The 19,662-nt window shown below is 50.0% G+C and overlaps 1 protein-coding gene across 4 annotated transcripts in view; it reads left to right on the top strand.

Moving 5' to 3' along the window:
• TECR (trans-2,3-enoyl-CoA reductase) overlaps nucleotides 1–19,442 on the top strand; it is a 338,617-nt gene extending 319,175 nt beyond the window's left edge. For 3 of the 4 annotated variants that reach the window (XM_069603954.1, XM_069603953.1, XM_069603951.1), the window contains 3 exons: nucleotides 14,783–14,871; nucleotides 16,730–16,775; nucleotides 16,977–19,009. In XM_069603954.1, the coding sequence (XP_069460055.1) occupies nucleotides 14,783–14,871; nucleotides 16,730–16,775; nucleotides 16,977–17,104 (263 nt within the window). In that variant the 3' untranslated portion in view covers nucleotides 17,105–19,009. Of the gene's footprint in view, nucleotides 1–14,782; nucleotides 14,872–16,729; nucleotides 16,776–16,976 lie in introns of all 4 variants that reach the window. The other variant, XM_069603950.1, reaches the window with a different exon arrangement.
• Nucleotides 19,443–19,662: the final 220 nt, after the last annotated feature.

Here is a 19,662-nt window from a genome sequence, read left to right as displayed (position 1 = left end):
GACTCCTCGGCATTTGCTGATCTCAAAAAGCAGTACCTTACCTACTGGAGCCTAAAGCGAAGTGGGCATGCTGAAGCGAAGCCGCAGGAGACACCAGAACAAAGAGAATGTCATTGTTTGTTTATTCGATATTTTTAAGGCGCTTATACAGCAAGACAGTTTTTCTAAGCGCCCCAAGGCAGCAAATAAACAATGAAATTGACAATGAATAAATTGAAAAGGACAGCGGTCCTACTAGGTCTTGTGACATTCAGAGCGTGCAAGTGCAGATAGAGAAAAACGTTTAAAAAAAGGGGGTAGAGGGTGGGTGGGGCCAAGTGCTATTAGGATCCCCTAGGGGAGGAAGTGCCAGAGGTGCCCGATGGGGAGGCAACAGGTAAGTGCATGGGTGGAAACATCCCAGGTGAAGAGGGAGGTCTACCACCCAAAAGGTAATGGCAGAGCGGAGGCAAACACCCGACAGGCAGGTGTAGGCCCAGAGAGCAGTGCAGGTGGAGGAGGGTGCTGTGGGCGATTGGGCAGAAGTTCAGGATCCTATTGAAAACCTTGGGGTCATCTTCGACTCCACATTCTCCTTCTCTCCTCACATCTCTGACGTCTCTAAGAAGTCGCACTACCAGCTGCACCTCCTCAGAGGTTTTCTTCCTTTCCTCTCCTTCCCCCAGAAGCTCACTGTCTCCAGGCCTCTGGTCCTCTCTAGGCTGGACAACTGCAATAGCCTCTTTCTTAATCTACCTGCCTCTACTCTCCGCCCTCTGCAACTCATCCAAAACAGGACTGCAAGACTTGTCCATGGTTTAAAACCCAGGGATTGTATCTCTCCAGGACTGAAATCCCTGCACTGGCTTCCGGTGGCGGCAAGGATTGAGTTCAAAACCCTCTGCATTGTCCACAAGGCCTTCTGGGGCCTGGGGCCTCAATATCTTAAACTCTCTCTTCATGAATATCTACTTTCGGGTCAGTCGCTTCTCCACGCAGCAAGTTGGTGGTAGACCTTTTTCCTCTGCTGGGGCCTCCCTCTGGAACAGCCTTCCTTCCTCTCTGAAACTTGAGGAGAACCATCTCTGGTTCCGGAAGCACCTCAAGACCTTCCTCTTTGCTTCTGCTTTCTCTCCTCCTCTCCACTGCTGATCTCCTGGCTGAAACTGATACTGCACTGGTAACCTGGCTACCCTCTGTTCTCGGGGCGGGGACATGGGCCAGTTGCACACCTGTACCCGTACCCCTCCCCCCCCACTGCGGCAATCCTTGCACTCAGGAACTGTTTCTGTATCCCTACACCCCCCTACCAGCTCTTGAGACCTGATGTCTGCACTTATCCTTGCACTTGCCACCAGTTGGCCGCACTTTTTATTTATTGTCTTTATTATTTTACTGTTTATCCTATGCACTGCACTGCCCCTTTGCCACTTTGCCCCCCGCACTTCTCCCCTCCCCTGCACTTGTACGATCTCAGTCATCTGGCCTATTAAGACCGGTGTCTCTGTCTTCCGTCTGTTCCCCCCCGCCTTGCCTCGTCACGCCTTGAAACACTTGTGTATAGGCGCATTATAAATGGCATATCATATCATTGGAGTCTTGAGGAACCAGGCTACCAATCTCAGCAACAGAGGGGATGGTTAGCATGGAAGGAGGAGGAGAAAAGAAAGGTCTTGCGTTGTTTTCAGAACTGCAAGTGGTCCGGTTCAAGACAGAGAAAGGGGGAAGGCTGTTCCATAGGAGGGAGCCAGCTGAGGAGAGAGATCTTCCCCTGCTCTCTACTTGGAGAAGCGTTTGATCAGCAGAGAATTTTAGCGAGAAGATCAAAAGAATCTGGAAGAAAAATATTTAGTGAGAGAGAGTTGTAGGTAGTGTAGTCCCAGGCCCCAGACAGCCTTGTGGATGATGCAAAAGATCTTGAATTTGATCCTTGCAGAAACCTGGAGCCAGTGGAGAGATGTTAGGGCTGGAGAGATACGGTCCCAGGGCTTGACACCAAGGATAAGTAACATCGCTATTCTTGATTAGTTGATGAGGACTGAGTGAAGAAAGAGGCAGATTGAGGAAGAGACTGTTACAGTAGTCTAGCCTGAAGAAGACCAGAACTCTAGAGACATTGAGCTTCTGGGGGAAGGTGAGGAAATGGAGAATGCCCCTAGGGGAGGTGAAATTGATAGCATTCACAAGAGGAAAGCATGTGTTGCACCTTTCGCCGGTTGACCGCGAACGAGTCTAGAAAGCCGACAAGTCGGTGAGTCAACCCAAGGATCGTGGGGACCCCGGGACGTTTCCGCGACCCCACCAATCACAAACCACAATAAATAGAGCAGAAGAGGGAGAGAAAGCAAAGAGACTAGTTGTGAAACATGGAAGTGAACTGCAAACAAAACTCTTATCAGTACGTGAATGTATGGAATGCAAATAGAACCCAAATTGAATGATATATCAAGAGGATATATCATGCAACAAAAAGGGATACACAACTGTGGAAGTGGAGAGAAAAATTGTGTGAATAAAAGAAGTCCTGGCAGGAGAGTATACTGGGTAATTACAAGGGAGTGAATATAGGAAGCCCTGCCAGGAGAGTTTACCAGGCAATTACAAGAGTGTGTTGATACGAGAAGTCATGAGAAGGAATATTAGAGCTGTTATCCATACAAGAAAGAACAAATTCCTGGCAGAAAACAAAACCGGAAATTCTGAAAGAAATATAATTGCAAGTCTAAACAGCTTTGCATGTGACAGTGCTATTGTGGGCCAAGAAAGACAAGGAACTGTTTGATGAAGAAATGTAAGAGGGATCCAGGGGAAGGGAATCAACCTCTGAAACAAAGACTCTTTGTCCTTCGAGACCTTTTGTGTTATTCTTCCTTTATTAACTCTTTTTCAAGCACCTAAAGTTAAAGACATTTCCCTTTTTCACCTTATAGTTTATAGTGTGAGGGTCAGAATAGCACTTTTGGACACAAGGACAGTTTTAATTTTTACATCCTGACGCAGACAGATCCTTAGTTTCGATTTTAGCTAGGGACATTGCTCTTAGGGCAGGGTCAGGGATGCCTTTTCCCAACCCTTTTGTTTTCAATAAAAGTCTTTAACCAAGAACATGGCTAACGTGTGTCCGAGTTTCATTCCTGACTCTTCACATTACTCTGGGGCTTGTGCAGGCATGGCTGTGACTAAACTTACTGTGTAAAGGTGGATCATTCTCTGCATCTTGGAATGCTATGATCTAGCTTTGAAGGATGTCCTTAAGTGTCTGAGAGTCCATTCTACCAGAGGAGTGGCTGTTCTGGGCATCTGCCAGGCTGCACCGTGGTAGTCTCTGCAAACGTTTGCATTCCCTTTCAGGCCAGGACACTCGTTTTTGTAGGGCGGTCCTTTTGGTGGTGTCCTTGCTCTCCTTCCTCCTCAACATTTTCATACTGCTTTGGGTGTCTATCATAGATTAGGAATCTGTGGGAGGTAGAAATCAATTAGAAGAACAACATTACTTAAATCTTGCTAATGCTCTTTCTCCAGCATGGGATCTTGCATGGATGCGCACATGCTCTGAATATTCCCTATCGTCAATCCGGGAATCTTTGGTAAAATTAAAGCGGGTTACCTTTTAAGCTAAAAAACTGCTCAACTCCTCTATAGCCCATCAATGTCCCATTGGGTCATACTGCCCCAGCCAATGACACTCGACCTCCTAAGCTCCACACCTGGTGGCATTGTCATATTTTTTTCCACACGTTTCTCGTGTTGGGAGTCTTTGTGTTTCGCTCTTTGAAATCCCTCAACTTTTTGCTTTTTTTTTTTTTTGGCCAATTTTTGTGAGAATTCATCGATTCTTCGGCAGTCATGTTGTGACTACCAGTGGTGGGAACCCTTTGCCATGGAAAATCCTTATCCAATTCGTGGCGCCGCACGTCTAGGCTTGGGCCTTCACTTCGACACTGTTGTGAAGGCCGCGTGTTAGGCAGAAACCTGTGCAGTTCCCTTGGGGAACACTGCAAAAGATTTAAGACTACAGGTATAGCAGTAAACCCACTTGGTAGCAGTCCGCACCACCCAGATTTACCTGGTAGCTGTGGCTGAGCAGTCAGACTTCCCTCAAGAAGAGTTAGGCAGTATGCAAAGTATACACAATATGTACTCAGACACAATAGCACAAGCAAACACTGACCAGAGCTTGTTTTCAAAAGTATATAGTTATTTATTTTTTTAAGAACACATAAGTTGAAAACACTCTAGCAAAGTATAGTAAAAACACTTAAAACACAGTTATAATGAAAGCAGTTTCAACCCTTACTCCTATCTAGACAACTCTAAGTTAACTCCACATAATTAAAACAGAGGTGAGCGCTTAACGTTAGATGACACTCTAGTAGGTTTAAGGAAGGGATAAAAAGAAACAGAAATGGGTTAAACACACCACTCTAAGGTTCAGAACACTTGCAATAGGCTCAAAGAAGCACAAAGTCACAGGTGAGCAAAAGTCACTAGGCAGGGCCCACTCTTAGAGTAGCCGGAGCGAAAATGTGCCCAAGATCACACTGTTATTAGGGATTCAAAGTCTTGCAAAGAGTTTAGAGTGGCTTAGAAGTTTAGCCAGGGTATTCCAGGCACTCCCAGGTTCGAAAGCCGGGGGCTAAATCTACCCCGTACAGTCGGTGGCAAGGGAAGCCAGGCGGAACACGGTACCTTAAGCGGAAAGGATCCTCCAGCGGTGGCAGTTGTTCCAGGCAGTGGCAGCAAGGCTCGACGTCGGTCAGGGGAGAAGAAGTTCTCGCAGAAGAGCAGAAGAAGAAGGTCGTTGCACTGCCCGGGAAGAAACCAGCCGCGGAGTCCTCCGGTCAAAGGGTTGTACCGACTTTCGTGGTTGGGGTAAAAAGTGGTGGGGTTCCGGTTGCCGGGGTGCTTGGCACTGGCAAGGTGGCCACGAGATACCTCGAGAAGCGAAAAGAAGGCGAAAACTGGTTGTCCCCACCAGTCAAGGGAAGGAGCCACTCCGTTAAGAGTTCTTCTCGGTCGTCGGGAAAAGTGGTGAGACGGTTCAGCAGGGCTCCACCGGGTGGTGTCGTCGAAGCAGGTCGGCTCAGCTCTTCCCTCGTCGGATTCTTGGTCCTGTGGCGACTTCTAAAGTTCCAGTCCCCAAAGCCCTGCTTTTATGCAGCAAACCCCCATTCACCCAGCCTAGCTGTCACTCAAACATGCTAAGTGGTGAGCCGGCCGGCTCACCACTTGGGCCAATCAGGACGGAGTGCGACTTGAGTTACCAAGGTAACTCAGTCCAGGGTGCCTAAATCCCCCTCCACCCCTCCTAAGTACCCCAGACAGAGTGGCACCACTTTGGAGGGCTTCTGTGGAGAAGCCCGCCAAAAGTGGGACAAAGGGCTCCACTTTGGGTCAGAGTTACAGAGGCGAACGCCAACGCCATTTTAGAATCAAGTTTTGGCAAAAAGTCCCAACCGGAGTCATAATAATAAATATATAAACCGGCGGTATGTTTAAGGCTACCGTAAATAAATAATTAAATGTGTTAGCCTAAAACAATGGGAAATCCCATAGGAAAATATTCGCGGTTGAATATAAAACGTAGTTTCCACTGCCACCAGCCAAAACTCGATCAGGGGGGACGGAGACGTGCCCCCTCGACTAACAGACCCTGGGGCAATCGAATTGCCCCAGCCAGTACGTCCACAATATGATGGTTTGTACTGGTTCTGTTCAGGATTCAAGACTAGCAAAGTCTTTGGTGACTTTACATGCCCTGGGAGACAGTAGTCAGTCCCAGGGTATGGAGTCTATGTTGGGGAGTCCCTAGGACACCCCTGGGTCACGGCACAGAGGGTGCTGTGTAACCCACATCACAAAAATACATGAGGCCCTATGGAGTAAAAGACCCCATAGCCCATTCAACACAAGGTTTAACCAAGAAAACACACTTCAACATGTCCAAGAGTGAGGGTAAAAGAGTCCCACTCTTGGCAGGAGAAAAAAAAGAAACCCCAGAAATCCAGCAAAGCTGCTGGGGGACTCACTAGGTAGGGAAATTCAGCCTAAACAGAGAATTCTCCCTAACACCGCGAAGGCCACGAAGAAAAGCCTTTTCAGGTCCTGTGAGAACTGCGGGCTGAAGAATATCTTTAGAGAGGATCGGCACCACAGGTGCATTGACTGCCTACATCCCGACCATGATGCGGACGATTCTCCGATTTGCCAATTCTTTTCCTCCAAGACACGGAAGAACCGCCATCGGAGATCAGTGGTGTGGATCGAGGAAGGGAAGGCTTCTGATGCGGCCTCCAGGCGTAGTCATGCCTCTTCCAGGGCTGGCAGGTCCAAAGAGCGTTCTTCCTCTGATAAGAGGTCGAGGTCCTTTGATGATGCTTCCCTGGTGAAGATCCCAAAGAAGGTGAAATTGTCAGATGCTCCTATGCTTTTTTCGTCGATGATCGCCATGGCTGCGAGACCCAGGTCAGAGAGGTTGGCTGCCATTACCAGCTCCTTCGACGGTTAGCCTACCGGCAGGTGGGCAGATTCCATCAGCGGCCAAACACAAGACCTTTGCAAGGGGCATGTAGTCCAAAGACTTCATCGACACAAGCTTTGTCGACCTCATCCATCAGGTCCATCGCCCCATCGACAACCGCTCCTACGACGAGTACCTCAACGTAGGCCCCGTCTACGAAGACTGGCCTTCCATCGACGACTGCCACACGACGGTTACAGCACCCAGAGTATCCTTACTGCCTAGACCTTCTTCAGTGGTTCTGACACGTCCCATCAACAACGGCTCCTGCTCCGCAGGCTCCAGTCATCTCCTTGTTTGCTAAGGGCTCTAGATTGGTGAGGGAAATGCCACCAGCTAAGGATTTCCTGCCTAGACCCACCAAGGCTGCATCACTCTTCACTCTGGCACCTCTGGGATCCCCCAGGAGGTCTCCAACACACTACACCAGTTCACAGGAGGACATGCCCAAGGAATTTTACTCTGACCAGGAAGGGGGCAAAGGGGAGTCTGACTCCATTGTGCCAAACCCTCATCAAGCGTCGGCAGCCCACCAGCCTTTTAGCCCTTCACTTGGCTCAGCACCGGCACCTTCAGCTACTCCTGCACCAAGAGACATGTCTATGGACATCTTGACCACCTTGTACACACTGATGGCTGAAATCCAGCAGTGACTGTCCACTTCTCTCGCCCCTATTCCGACAAGCAACCCCCTCCGAGTCCTTCGACGCTACCTCATAGTCTATGTTCAACAGACCCTCATGCACTGCATTCCAGGGAACAGAGATGTCACATCAAGGGTACAGTCCGCACAACCTTATTCTTCTGCGATACATGCTGTTTGACTACACCCATCCTATGCAGTAAACCTCGGCCCGAGTGCCACATCCAAAGTATACAGCTGAGGCACACGCAACGTTCGGTCCAGCTGTACCCATAGCTTGACTCTTATGACTTCTCTAATTCTTTTGACAATTGACAAAGCACCCGTCCCCTCACCTGATAGTATTGGGCTGCTGTTGGGGACCTGGCCACTCCCTACCTACTTTTGATATGGCTATAAATGCAAACTTGCATTTCTCAACTCTTCTTATCACTTCTCAATCCATGGACTACAGTCTTCCAAAGGGCGTTCATCCTCAGAGCGCTTTGAGGCCATACTAATGGCAGTAGAAGCTACATAAATGCCTCTTCGGACTGTGAAATAAGATTGGGAATCGTAAAATTCTTCAGGGTTGACAGATTTGTCTGTGCATAGTATCTGTAAGATAGGAACATTTTAGTATGCGTGTCTGAAAAATGATAAATGATTATAGTCTTTTTTTTAAAGAAATGTTATATGTATATGATCTGTATGTTTCTTTTTTCTTTGGATATTTTTGTATAATGTACAAGGTTTAATTAAACCATTTTTTTTTAAAAGGTAATTTGTTACTCTGGAACTGCCATGTTGCTGTCCATTGACAGTTCCAGCAGAGATCCATTTTTTTTCACCATACTGCATTATGTAAATGTCACCCATCCATCCTTAAACGGAGGAGGGTGGTGGTGTCAGTACATTTCTCCAGCATGGGGTCTGGCATGGATTCACATGCTCATGAATATTCCCCGTCGTCAGGCTGGGAATCCTCGGTAAAGAAAAAACCAGTATCAGTTTCGTTTCTGATCTGTCTTTCGTAGTAATAACCAATCACTGGTCTCTGCGTCATACTGACCACAGCCAATGACTGCCCTCTACCTAAGCACCGCCTCTGGCAGCCATCTTCAGATTTTTACCGCACGTTCATGTGTTGGGATCCTCGTGCTATTGCTCTCGAGCGTTAGTGCTATTTTTTCACGTTTTTTCTCAAAAACTTCGTTTTTTCGGTCAAAAGAGCCTCAAGCTCCACCAACTCTCCATCCGATCAACAGGGACCCGTTTCGGATTCGTCTGCGCCCCTCAAGGGTGAAGATTTCGTCGAGCTACGCTTTTGGAGGACTCCAGAAGTTTCTCAGGCCCGGCCATGGCCCAGGAGAAGGGAAGCTCGACACCCGGAAAGCTGTTCAGGGTCTGCCCTGGATGCCAGCTGCAGAACGTCTTCAAGGAGGACGAACGCTCTTTTTGTCTTTACTGCCTACATGAGGACAAGACGCACGTGGAGAAGAACTGTGCGTTTTGCGGCAACATGTCGGAGCGGACCATGAAGGACCGCCATCAACGTCTCGCCAACTGGCTAGAAGGGAAGAGCCCGTCCGGCGAGAAGAAGAGGAAGAAATCCGAGCGGTCTTCTAAGACCTTTGAGGACGCCACGGCGACGGGGGTCCAACATAAGGCCAAGCACCGCGAGTCCGCTGGCACCGGGAGCGCCGAACGGTCGGGCTCTACGGGCGCCAGGCAGGGCGCACCCTCCCCGGCACCATCAACCACGAGCCAACGCTCTGGGTCGGGTAAGAGGAAGGCCGAGCACCCGGCGAAGCTCCTGGAGAGGCCCCGGTCGAGCTCGAAGGCGGAGGGGGAGCGAGGCAGTGTCCCCCCCCCCTCAAGGATAAGGCGGTGAGCGCACCTAAGGTGGTGAAGGCCTTAATCCATCCGGCCAAGCCCTCTATCGAAACTGTCGCGGCGGCCCTGGCTCAGCCTGTGGAGGCTACACCAGTGGTGGCGACCTCGGGGCTCAGAGTCTCCCTGCCACCTCGGAGGGAGTCCTCTTTTGTGCCCATCGATAGGACCCCCGTGAAATCCCCCGTGGGGAAGAAAAAGGGGGGGCAGGGCGTCGTCGTAGATTCGGCCTCAACCTCGGAGGAGGAGCTGGTCGAGGTCTTAAGCCACGGCCTCGGCGTGGAAGAAGACCGGCCCGTCGGGATGGATCCCGACGCAGGTGACGACGACATCGTCGAGGGTACCGACGGGGCCCCTGATCGCCCGTCGGATTCCCCTCTGCCAGCGCCGCGAGACAACTCGGCGGCCATTTTGTTGGCTATACAGTCCTTATGCTCTGAGATAAGGACGAGACTACCGTTGCCGACGGAACCTCTCCCGTCGGGGGACCCAGAACCGGGACCTTCTGGTGTTCCCCCTACCAAGAAAAGAAGGATCCACCCTCCACCTCCTTTTCAGCCGTCGCGCCCCTTCCAGCCCTCCTCCCCGTCCACCCGAGGGGATGATACGGGGACTGACACGGCAGCGACGGGTACGGACGACGAGGTATACGACGAGGATGTACCGTCGTCGCCTCCCACCAGGGCTTCTCCGCCCGACGAGATTGGATCGTTCCACTCAATGATCGCCAGGGCATCCGAGCTTTTCCAACTCTGCCCTGAGGAGAAGAAGAAGGAAGGTTTCCTTTATCAGCGGCGCGAGGCCAAGAGGAAGACGGTCCTCGCGGTGCCTCTATTGGACGACATTTGGGATGAGGGGCTCACCCTCCTCAAGAACCCGTCCACGACGCCAGCTAGAAGAGACCGGTACGAGAAAAAGTACCGGGTCCCGGACACGGCCCCCCTGTGCCTCCGGGCGCAGCCTACCCCGGACTCCGTCGTCTCCGCGGCGGCCAGGAAAAAAGCGGGGGGGGTGCGGCCTCCACATCGACTTCCCCACCGGACGGCGAGGGAAAGAAATTGGACGCTATGGGACGCAGAGTCATCTCGTCTGCAGCGACCACGATTAAAGCTGCCAACGCCTTGGCTATCGTGGCCCGATATGACAGGGAGCTCTGGTACAAACTGGCTCCCCTGCTGGACTTCTTGCCGGACGACAAGAGGGCAGAGGCCCTGGAGATCCTGCAGGAAGGTGAGGTGGCTTCGGACCACGCCATTACCGTTGCGACGGACATCGCCGACACTGGGTTCCGCCAGTTGGGCAACGGCGTTTGCCTTAGGCGGCGTGGATGGCTCAAGGCTACGGACTTCCGTCAAGACGTTCAGACCAGAGTCCTGGACATGCCCTTCGATGGGAACAACCTGTTTGGGAAAACGGTGGACGATTCCCTTCAGGCCATTAAAGCGGACACCGAGACGGCCCGGGCCCTTGGAGTTCTGCAACAACGACGGACGCCCTTTCGGAGCAGCGGAGGCAAGGGCGCCTCCAAAGGTTCCGGCGGCAGTTTCTCCTCCTACCGTCAAGCGGCCCGCTCGTCATCTCAGGAGGCCTACAGAGGACGAGGCAAGCCTGGCGGACCCCGCCGTCGTCGCCAAGGACAAGGCGCTAAAGCCTCGTCGAAGCAGGATTGAACCGGCCGGGGGGTCGGGCCCCCATCGAAGCACCCCGGTGGGAGGCCGGCTGGCGAGCTTCGTCAGCGTGTGGGAGTCCATCTCCACCGACAGTTGGGTGCTGGACGCCTTGGCCCGGGGCCACGCGCTCGAGTTTCAAAGAAAGTGTCCGCGCGTCCCCCCCGTGGCCAGGAAAGAACTTCACGTCCCTCAACTTCTCCTGGAGGTGAAGGCGATGCTCAAGAAGGGCGCCATCGAACTCGTCCCAAAGAGGCTTCGGGGCTCCGGAGTCTACTCGAGATACTTCCTCGTGAAGAAGAAGACGGGGGGATGGCGCCCCATCCTGGACCTGCGACGTCTGAACAAGTTCATCAAGGCGCAAAAGTTCCGGATGGTCACCCTCCAGCACGTCCTGGGTCAGCTGGAGGAAGGAGACTTCCTGTCGTCGTTGGATTTGGAGGATGCCTACTTCCATATTCCCATCTTGAAGGGGCACCGAAAATTCCTCAGGTTTGTGGTCCAAGGGCGGCATTACCAGTTCAAAGCCCTCCCCTTCGGTCTACGGTCGGCACCCAGGGTGTTCACCAAGTGCCTCGCACCGGTGGCGGCTCAGCTGCGCCGCGAAGGGATCCACGTCTACCCCTACCTGGACGACTGGCTCATCCGAGCCAAGACAAGGGAGCTCGCCGTGGTCCACACGGCAAGGACCGTCCAACTTCTCACAAACCTGGGATTCTCCGTGAACTACGCCAAATCCCACCTGGTACCCGCGCAAGACACTCTGTTTCTGGGAGCGAGGCTCAACACAGTGTCCCTTTGGGCCTCCCCGTCGGAGGAGAGGACCAGGATCATCCTGGGCAAGGTGCAGCGGATGTTGGTGGCCGACGCGGCCAAGGTGAGGTCCATCAAGTCCCTCCTCGGAATGATGTCTTCCTGCATCTACCTCATTCCCATGTGCAGGCTCCGGATGCGCCCGTTGCAGGAGTTCCTGGACGCGCGCTGGATCCAAACGACGGGCAACTTCGAGGAAAGGATCACACTCGACGAGAGTTTCCGACGAGCGATCCGGTGGTGGGGCACCCGCGTGCATCTGACGGCGGGCATGGACTTCCAGACCCCAGCCCACCAGGAGACAGTGACCACGGATGCCTCCCTGGAAGGGTGGGGAGCGCACACCGAAAATCTGCACGCAAGGGGCCTTTGGCTCCCGACGGAGAAATCCTTACATATCAACGTCCTGGAGCTCCGTGCAGTGTTTTGGGCCCTCAGGTCCTTCCTTCCGTCCCTCAAGGGCAAGGTGGTGAGGATCTTCACCGACAACACCACCACCATGTTTTACATCAGAAAACAGGGCGGAACCAGGTCCCCAGCACTGTCCAAGGAGGCGCAGGACCTGTGGCATCGGGCAGTCGCCCAAGGGATGTTTCTGGTGCCGTTTCATCTGGCAGGGATAAAAAACACCATCGCCGACTCACTCAGCAGGGAGCTGCGCTCGTGCCACGAGTGGGAACTACGGCAGGATCTAGTGGATCGCCTCTTCCGACGGTGGGGCACACCCCAGATCGACCTGTTCGCGACGGCGACAAACTCCAAGTGCCGGAGGTTCGCCAGCAGGTTTCCCCAGGCGAGGAGCATGGGCGATGCTTTCTCGTTCCCCTGGGAGGGCCTGTTCCTCTACGCGTTCCCTCCTTTGCCACTGCTAATCCGGCTCGTCAACCAGCTCAAGAGGTCACGGTGCAGGATGATCCTCGTCGCACCTGCGTGGCCGAGGCAGATATGGTTCCCGGACCTTCTGGACTTGTCAGTGTCCCCGCCAATCAAGCTGCCGGTGGACGCGGATCTGCTCTCCAGGGAAGGAGGCGCCATCCTCCACCCCGACCCGAAATCGCTGAACTTGCAGGCCTGGCTCCTGCAGCGCTAGAGTTTGGAGGATACGACATACCGGCCGACTGCAGAGAGGTTCTTGCAAAGGCCAGGGCGTCCTCGACTCTTAAATGCTACGGACACAAATGGAAGAGGTTCTCTGTCTGGTGCCACGCACAGAAGATTAACCCTCTACGGATTACGGCTCCCCAAGTTCTGCCGTACCTGCTGACGCTGGCCAAAGCTGGACTGGCACACGCGTCCATCAAGATTCATCTTGCTGCGATCTCCCGATACACCAGAACCACGGGACGGACGTCCTTGTGGTCTCATCGTCTGGTGAAAGAGTTCATGAAGGGACTGTTCAGATCGTTCCCGCCGGTGAAGGCTCCGGCCCCGGCGTGGGAGCTCAACGTGGTGCTGACCAAGCTCATGGGACCTCCGTTCGAGCCTCTGCACTCGGCCCCGTTGAAGTTTCTGTCGTGGAAAACAGCGTTTCTTGTGGCCATCACCTCCGCACGACGGGTGGGAGAGATCCAGGCCCTTTCCTGCAAGGCCCCGTACTTGACTTTTCACGACACGAGGGTAGTGCTCAGGACGCACCCCTCCTTCATGCCCAAGGTACCGTCGGACTTCCATCTCAACGAACCCTTGGTGTTGCCTGTGTTCTTCCCGTCGCCTTCGTCGCCGGCTGAGAGGACTTTGCACTCGCTGGATGTGGCTAGAGCGCTGAAGTTCTACGTGGACCGCACAAAGTGTTTTCGGAAGACGTCACAACTCTTTGTGAACTTTGGACCTGTCAATCAGGGGAAGGCTCTCTCGAAGGCTTCCATTTCCAGATGGCTCTCCGGCTGTATCATGTACTGTCATCGGTTGGCAAACCGACCGCTGCCCGGCCGTCCGAGAGCCCATTCCACCAGAGCGATCGCAGCTACCACGGCGTTCCTTTCTGGTGTGCCCCTGCTGGACATATGCAGGGCTGCTACGTGGAGGTCGACGCACACCTTCACGAAGTTCTACTGCGTCGATCGGGATTCCAGGGAGGAGTCCAGGGTCGGCCAAGCAGTGCTGCGCAACCTGTTCGCCTGAGGTGAGCCTGGTGAGGAGGTAAGATGCTTAATGTTGAGTTTGATGCAATGCTTAATGTTGAGCCTTTGCCACCTCCCGTGGTTGTGCATGTGTGTACTGCTATGTATTCTTTATTCATGAGCATGTGAATCCATGCCAGACCCCATGCTGGAGAAGGAACAAGTTACTTACCTGTAACTGTTGTTCTCCAGCATGGGTCTGGCATGGATTCACATGCGAACCCTCCCGCCTACCCCTCTGCGGCTCTTCACTTGGTCATACTGCCACTTCAGGTGCTTCCAAATCTGAAGATGGCTGCCAGAGGCGGTGCTTAGGTAGAGGGCAGTCATTGGCTGTGGTCAGTATGACGCAGAGACCAGTGATTGGTTATTACTACGAAAGACAGATCAGAAACGAAACTGATACTGGTTTTTTCTTTACCGAGGATTCCCAGCCTGACGACGGGGAATATTCATGAGCATGTGAATCCATGCCAGACCCATGCTGGAGAACAACAGTTACAGGTAAGTAACTTGTTCCTTCTGTAAGACTGCAAAGCATAATGAGGAGAAACTGATGTATCGGATTATTTAAATGTAGTAATGTTGGGTATGTTTAATAGTTTCAAGTCAAGGGTCTGCAACCTGTGGCTCTCCAGATGTTTTGGACTTCAACTACCTTGATCTCTTACTATTGACTATGCAGGCTGGTGGGATGGAGTTGTAGTCCAATGCATATGGAGAGCCAAAGGTTGGGTAGTGTCAGTCACTTTGGTTTCTGGGTGATTTTCTGCAACGTGCTGTGCACACCATGCTGTGTGCGTCATTTCGGCTCAACTATGTAAACATGCAATGCGTATTCCTTGCCATTGACATTTTTGCTGTGCTTTATTCTATAAGCTGCACAATGTTTTCATGTTTGCTGTTTTGTTTTATGCATGTTCCAGCCCAGTTTGTATTTTTACCTGCTTCATATAGTTTTTGCCATTTCTAGGAGAATGTTTCTAGCAATCCTGTTTTGTCATTGAATGGAATTCGGGATGTTAGATTTAATTGACGGGGACTTTAGTTTGACAACTTAAACCGTTGAACATAGACTGGATGTACACTTTTTACCTCGTGGAATCCTGAAGAGATGCTGGAAAGCAGCCACTGCTTGCTAATGTCCTGGTTCTTGTCCCACCTACAGGCTCCAAGACCAGGAAGATCCCATATCCGACTAAGAACCCCCTCACCTGGCTCTTCTTGCTTGTTTCTTGTCCCAATTATACATACGAGGTAAGAAGCCATATTTTCCTTTTTAAAAAATGAGCCATCAGCTCATCGATTTCTAATCTCTACTCGTTCCATTAATGTGTCTTGCCACTGGTGTCTGGCACCAGCTATATGCAGAGACGACCTGAACTAAACTGGCTTATTACATGTTTGCTGCTATTCCGGCGGTTAATCTGGTGGAATACCGGCCAATGGAATTACTGCTACTATCACTTGGTCAGGCGGTTATACCACCTGCTTACAAGTGGCGGTTTGCCGGTGTAAATCCACATTTAATGGCGTCCGTAGGTGATTTTTGGAGGTAATGTGGAGGAGAATAACTCCTTCACTTTACCTTAAAAAAAATCACTGGTATTACCAACCCACACCGCCAAACTCGTAATGAGAATGAAAGTATGAGCAAATCAGAGTGTTTTCCTAACAGTGTGTCTTCTCATTGTGTGTGTGGGGGATTCATGTTTTCAGTATGTATATCTTATGCAGTGTCCCAATTTCCCAGGCAGTGGGGGTCATTACGTGTTTGACGGTATGCTGCCGGTATTACCGCCAGGATACTGGCAAACAGTAATAACGTTACTGGCACCTGACATGCCAGTAATACCAGCATATATTAAAAGGTCAAGCGCTGGCGGTAAATCCCTATTCCATGGAGTCCTATAGGACTCATGGGTGGAATTTGCAGGTAACACTGGCCGTTTTTGCTGGTAGGGGTTGGATTTACCTCCAGCTTTTAGCTGGCGGTAAAGACTCCCTCCCTACCAGAATGCCTGTCCGGTAAACTTTAATACCAGCACTTTAATACCAGACCAGCAAACTTGTAATAATCCCTGATGAGTAATAGTTGAGGATTCAGCAGTTCCCATATAGCCTCATTCAGATCTAGGCAGACGCAGGGCAACATGTGTTAATAACTGTTTCTACTTCTTTTTCTGTGTCAGACCCATTCTGTAATGGATTCAACGCACAAAAGATAATATCAGTGAAAATTCCGTGCACAGGTTTTCCTGCTCTATAGAGTGAATCTGTATGCCTTTTCATGGAATCAATATTCTGATCCCTGAAAGGAGACAGCATTCAGATGGCCTTATTTTTAGCACCTGCTAAAGAACTGGTGGTGTCCGCCAATAATTTGTAATTTGACCCTGGAGGAGTGGAAAGTGCACCTGGGGAACACCTGATTCCTATATCTGCAATGCTCCATGATCATCACAAGAATCTTAAAGAGAAGACCCAAATAGCAAAGGCCTTGTGTGTGTGTGGGGGATTCATGTTTGCAGTATGTATATCTTATGCAGTGTCCCAATTTCCCAGGCAGTGGGGGGTCATTACGAGTTTGACGGTATGCTGCTGGTATTACCGCCAGGATACTGGCAAACAGTAATAACGTTACTGGCACCTGACATGCCAGTAATACCAGCATATATTAAGAGGTCAGGCGCCGGCGGTAAATCCCTATTCCATCGAGTCCCATAGGACTCATGGGGGGAATTTGCAGGTAACACTGGCCGTTTTTGCTGGTAGGGGTTGGATTTACCTCCAGTTTTTAGCTGGGGGTAAATACTCCCTCCCTACCAGATTGTATAAAGGCCTTTGCTATTAAGGCCTTTATTCTGTGTCAATCCAGATAGTGGGTGAGTATTAGCTGGAGGTTTGTCAAGGGACTTGTTAGGCGTTATTGCTAGGTGGTATTGCTAAGGGTCGGTGAACAGCAGCTGGAGGCATTGCTTAGATGAGTCCTGCCACAACACAATGTATGTGTAGTAACGGTACATCTGAAGCCATGGTACCGAGTGTTAGATAATTGTTGTGCTGTGTTGTACTTTGTTTCTTCTTTGCACTGAACATTTATTTTCTTTACTAGGTGGGTTCTTGGATTGGTTTCTCCATCATGACCCAATGTCTTCCAGGTGAGTTGTGGATGGGATCATGTGTAGTATTTCATTTCAAATATTAAGGTAGACAACCAATCAAAATAACTGAGAGCAGAAAACTGCTTTCTTTGAGCGGATGTCCTATGTGCATTGTTGGTGTTCTCTCCCTTTTTGCAATTCATGGCATCTCTGCTTCTTTCTTACCGGCTTTTGATATTTTTGTTTTTCCCCTTTCAGTTGCCTTGTTTACTCTTGTTGGATTCATCCAAATGACCATCTGGGCAAAAGGAAAGCATCGCAGCTACCTGAAGGAGTTCCGTGACTACCCCCCTCTGCGCTCTCCAATTGTCCCATTCCTGCTGTGATGCAACCACTGTGCAGAATGGCTGGAGCAATCCTCTTCCACCCTAACATAGCCAGTCACTGCTAAAGGATGCTTGACAGAGCTGGAGTCCCCAACACTGAATGCTGCTGCCAGAACTGTGAAATGCAGGCACTTCAATGGGACCGGAGATAGCCTCGACCTCAAAGTGGTAGAATGTCTGCAGGTCCTGCACACAAGATGAACTTGTTCAAACTAAAATTGGCAAACCGTGGGATTACATTTATTTTTCATTTCTATTCCCTTTTTGAACCATTTCAATACCATTTTTTCCTATACATTTTCACCCACCAGATATTGATAATTTGGTATGTTCGAGTCTATTGATTTATTCAGATGAGTAAAACTGTTGATACCGGGAAAAGACCAGCAGATCTCTGTAACGGGGGTTGGGAGGGGGGGTAAGACGTTTGCAACATGGGGACACTAACAAATATATTGTAAAACTGTAACAGTGGGGAAATAATCAAGAAATATAATGACACTGGATGAAATATGGTCACATGTTTTTACACACCCTGTAAGATTCTAAAGACTGAAATGCTTATCTTCTAGATAGACATCACATCGTTTTTTATTTTATTTTTTACAAGCAAGGATTCTCTAAAGATCTACAACAGTCAATGCTTTTGATGGCTCTGGTTATGGAATGGGGGGATTCTGTTTTAATCAGATGAGGATCTCTAGTGGGCAATTGGCCTGATGGTGGTGGAATAACCCAGCAGAAGCGAGCAGTCAGATTGGATTGGTGATTTATCTATACATGGGCCGGTGAAAGTGCAGCATATTGAGCTGAAGGGCTTTTAGGAGTAACTCTATTTCTCTATCTTCAAGACGGCATTCATTTTCTTAAACGATGACACCTCTGCTTTTCGGCCATGAGACTACCCATTCTGGGGTTCTCGTATTAATAACTTTTACTTCCTCACCCTGATTATCATGGAATGCATTCGAAACACAGTATCTATCTGAGCGACTACAAGGGTATGCTGTGAGAAATAACCGCAGCAAGGTAGCTGTCGTCCTGCTATATTTGGTTGTTGGCTAGATTACTTGCATCATTTGCTCAGATGAAATCTCTTGGAGACTGATAACATTGCCTTCCTTTCCCTTTCAATTGATTCTTAAGCATGCTGTAAAGTTGGTACGCCCCTACTGCCTTGCCTCGAGGTAGAAACCCCCTAGATTTGGAAATCCCCCAGTAGTGACAGATGGGAATCACCTTTTTAACTATACCTGTAAGCAAAGTAATTGAGGAAATATTCACGGAAATCAAAATCTTGATGGGTGCTGACAAACGGAACAATTTTTGGGAAACGCTTTGGTATGTGAATGGGTCTTCGACAGTAGACGAAAGTGGAACTGGGTGGAACTTGTCTTTCAAAGAGTGGGGGTGCTTGAAAGCACAGGGCCCTAGCAATGTTTGGGCCATAGTCTCCCAACATGCGGATCTGAGGAAAAGAAAACTAACTCGGATCCTCACAGAAGCACTGGGTCAGCGGTTACTCTCATCAAGGTCATATGTTGATGCTAGGTTTGTATGACCCCACTCCTCATAGTTGATTTCATTTGGACTGAGGTTTTTTGACTGGAAATGGGGTTGGATGAAACGAAGAGAGAGCCTCCTGTGGGCCTGGCTGCATGAGGACCTCTAGTGACAGGAAATGGAATTGTTGCACTCACAGCACATCTGGTGGGTGTTTATACTGTATACTACAGCAGCATGTGTGGCATTACAGTATTTTATTAATTCGATCTTAATTACTGGTCAATAAAAACGTGTGATGGTCCAAAACGATAACATTTCAATGTTGCTAGTATTGGGCATGTCAAACTTTGGTCCCTTTGCTCATTTTACTTGGCGATTAAATCAGGAGTACTCCCTTAATATGCACTTTTGTTCCTGGTTGCTGCTAATCGTGAATCATGCTAACCATGACATCTATTTATGTATGCCTTACTTCTCTCCAACTGGCTGTCATCTCCTACTGAGATGATCCCTTATTCACAGTCGCCACTGGGATGTCCTTAGATGCGCTACTTGCCCTACGCAAGACCCTCTGGAGCGCCACCCACTGGGCTGTCATGCCTTTGATGCTGAAATAATTGTTTAGTTCATGTCGCCAAATAATCAGCTTGTTGATAATACAAGTATTATAGTTGGAAAAGAAACATGTGGCTAGAATGACTGCGACTATCAATAAAGAATGCACAATCCTCGTTCCTATACCTATTGGGACATGGGTGTTAATAACACATGGTCCCTTGTCAGGAACAGCAAATAAAATACATGCCCTAGACATGTTTTGTCTACAACCTGTCACCGTATGTAATACGTTTCAATGTTTCCTCTATCAGGCAGTGCTCAGACATCCGAATAGGAAGATGGCAGCTCTTGAAACAGATTTAGAATCTATCTGGCTGCTGACACTCGAAGGGTTCCTGTGATATCCATGAAGCTCACTGCTAAGTATCTTTGTTTAAAATAAAAGTCTGTCCTTGATGTCATCGATAAAGTGGCAAGAAATGTTTTCAAACTAG

Source organism: Ambystoma mexicanum, chromosome 3q (genome assembly GCF_040938575.1).
Source record: "Ambystoma mexicanum isolate Mex_15411 chromosome 3q, UKY_AmexF1_1, whole genome shotgun sequence".
Classification (NCBI taxonomy): Eukaryota; Metazoa; Chordata; class Amphibia; order Caudata; family Ambystomatidae; genus Ambystoma; species Ambystoma mexicanum.
This window is presented reverse-complemented; position numbering and strand designations above follow the sequence as displayed.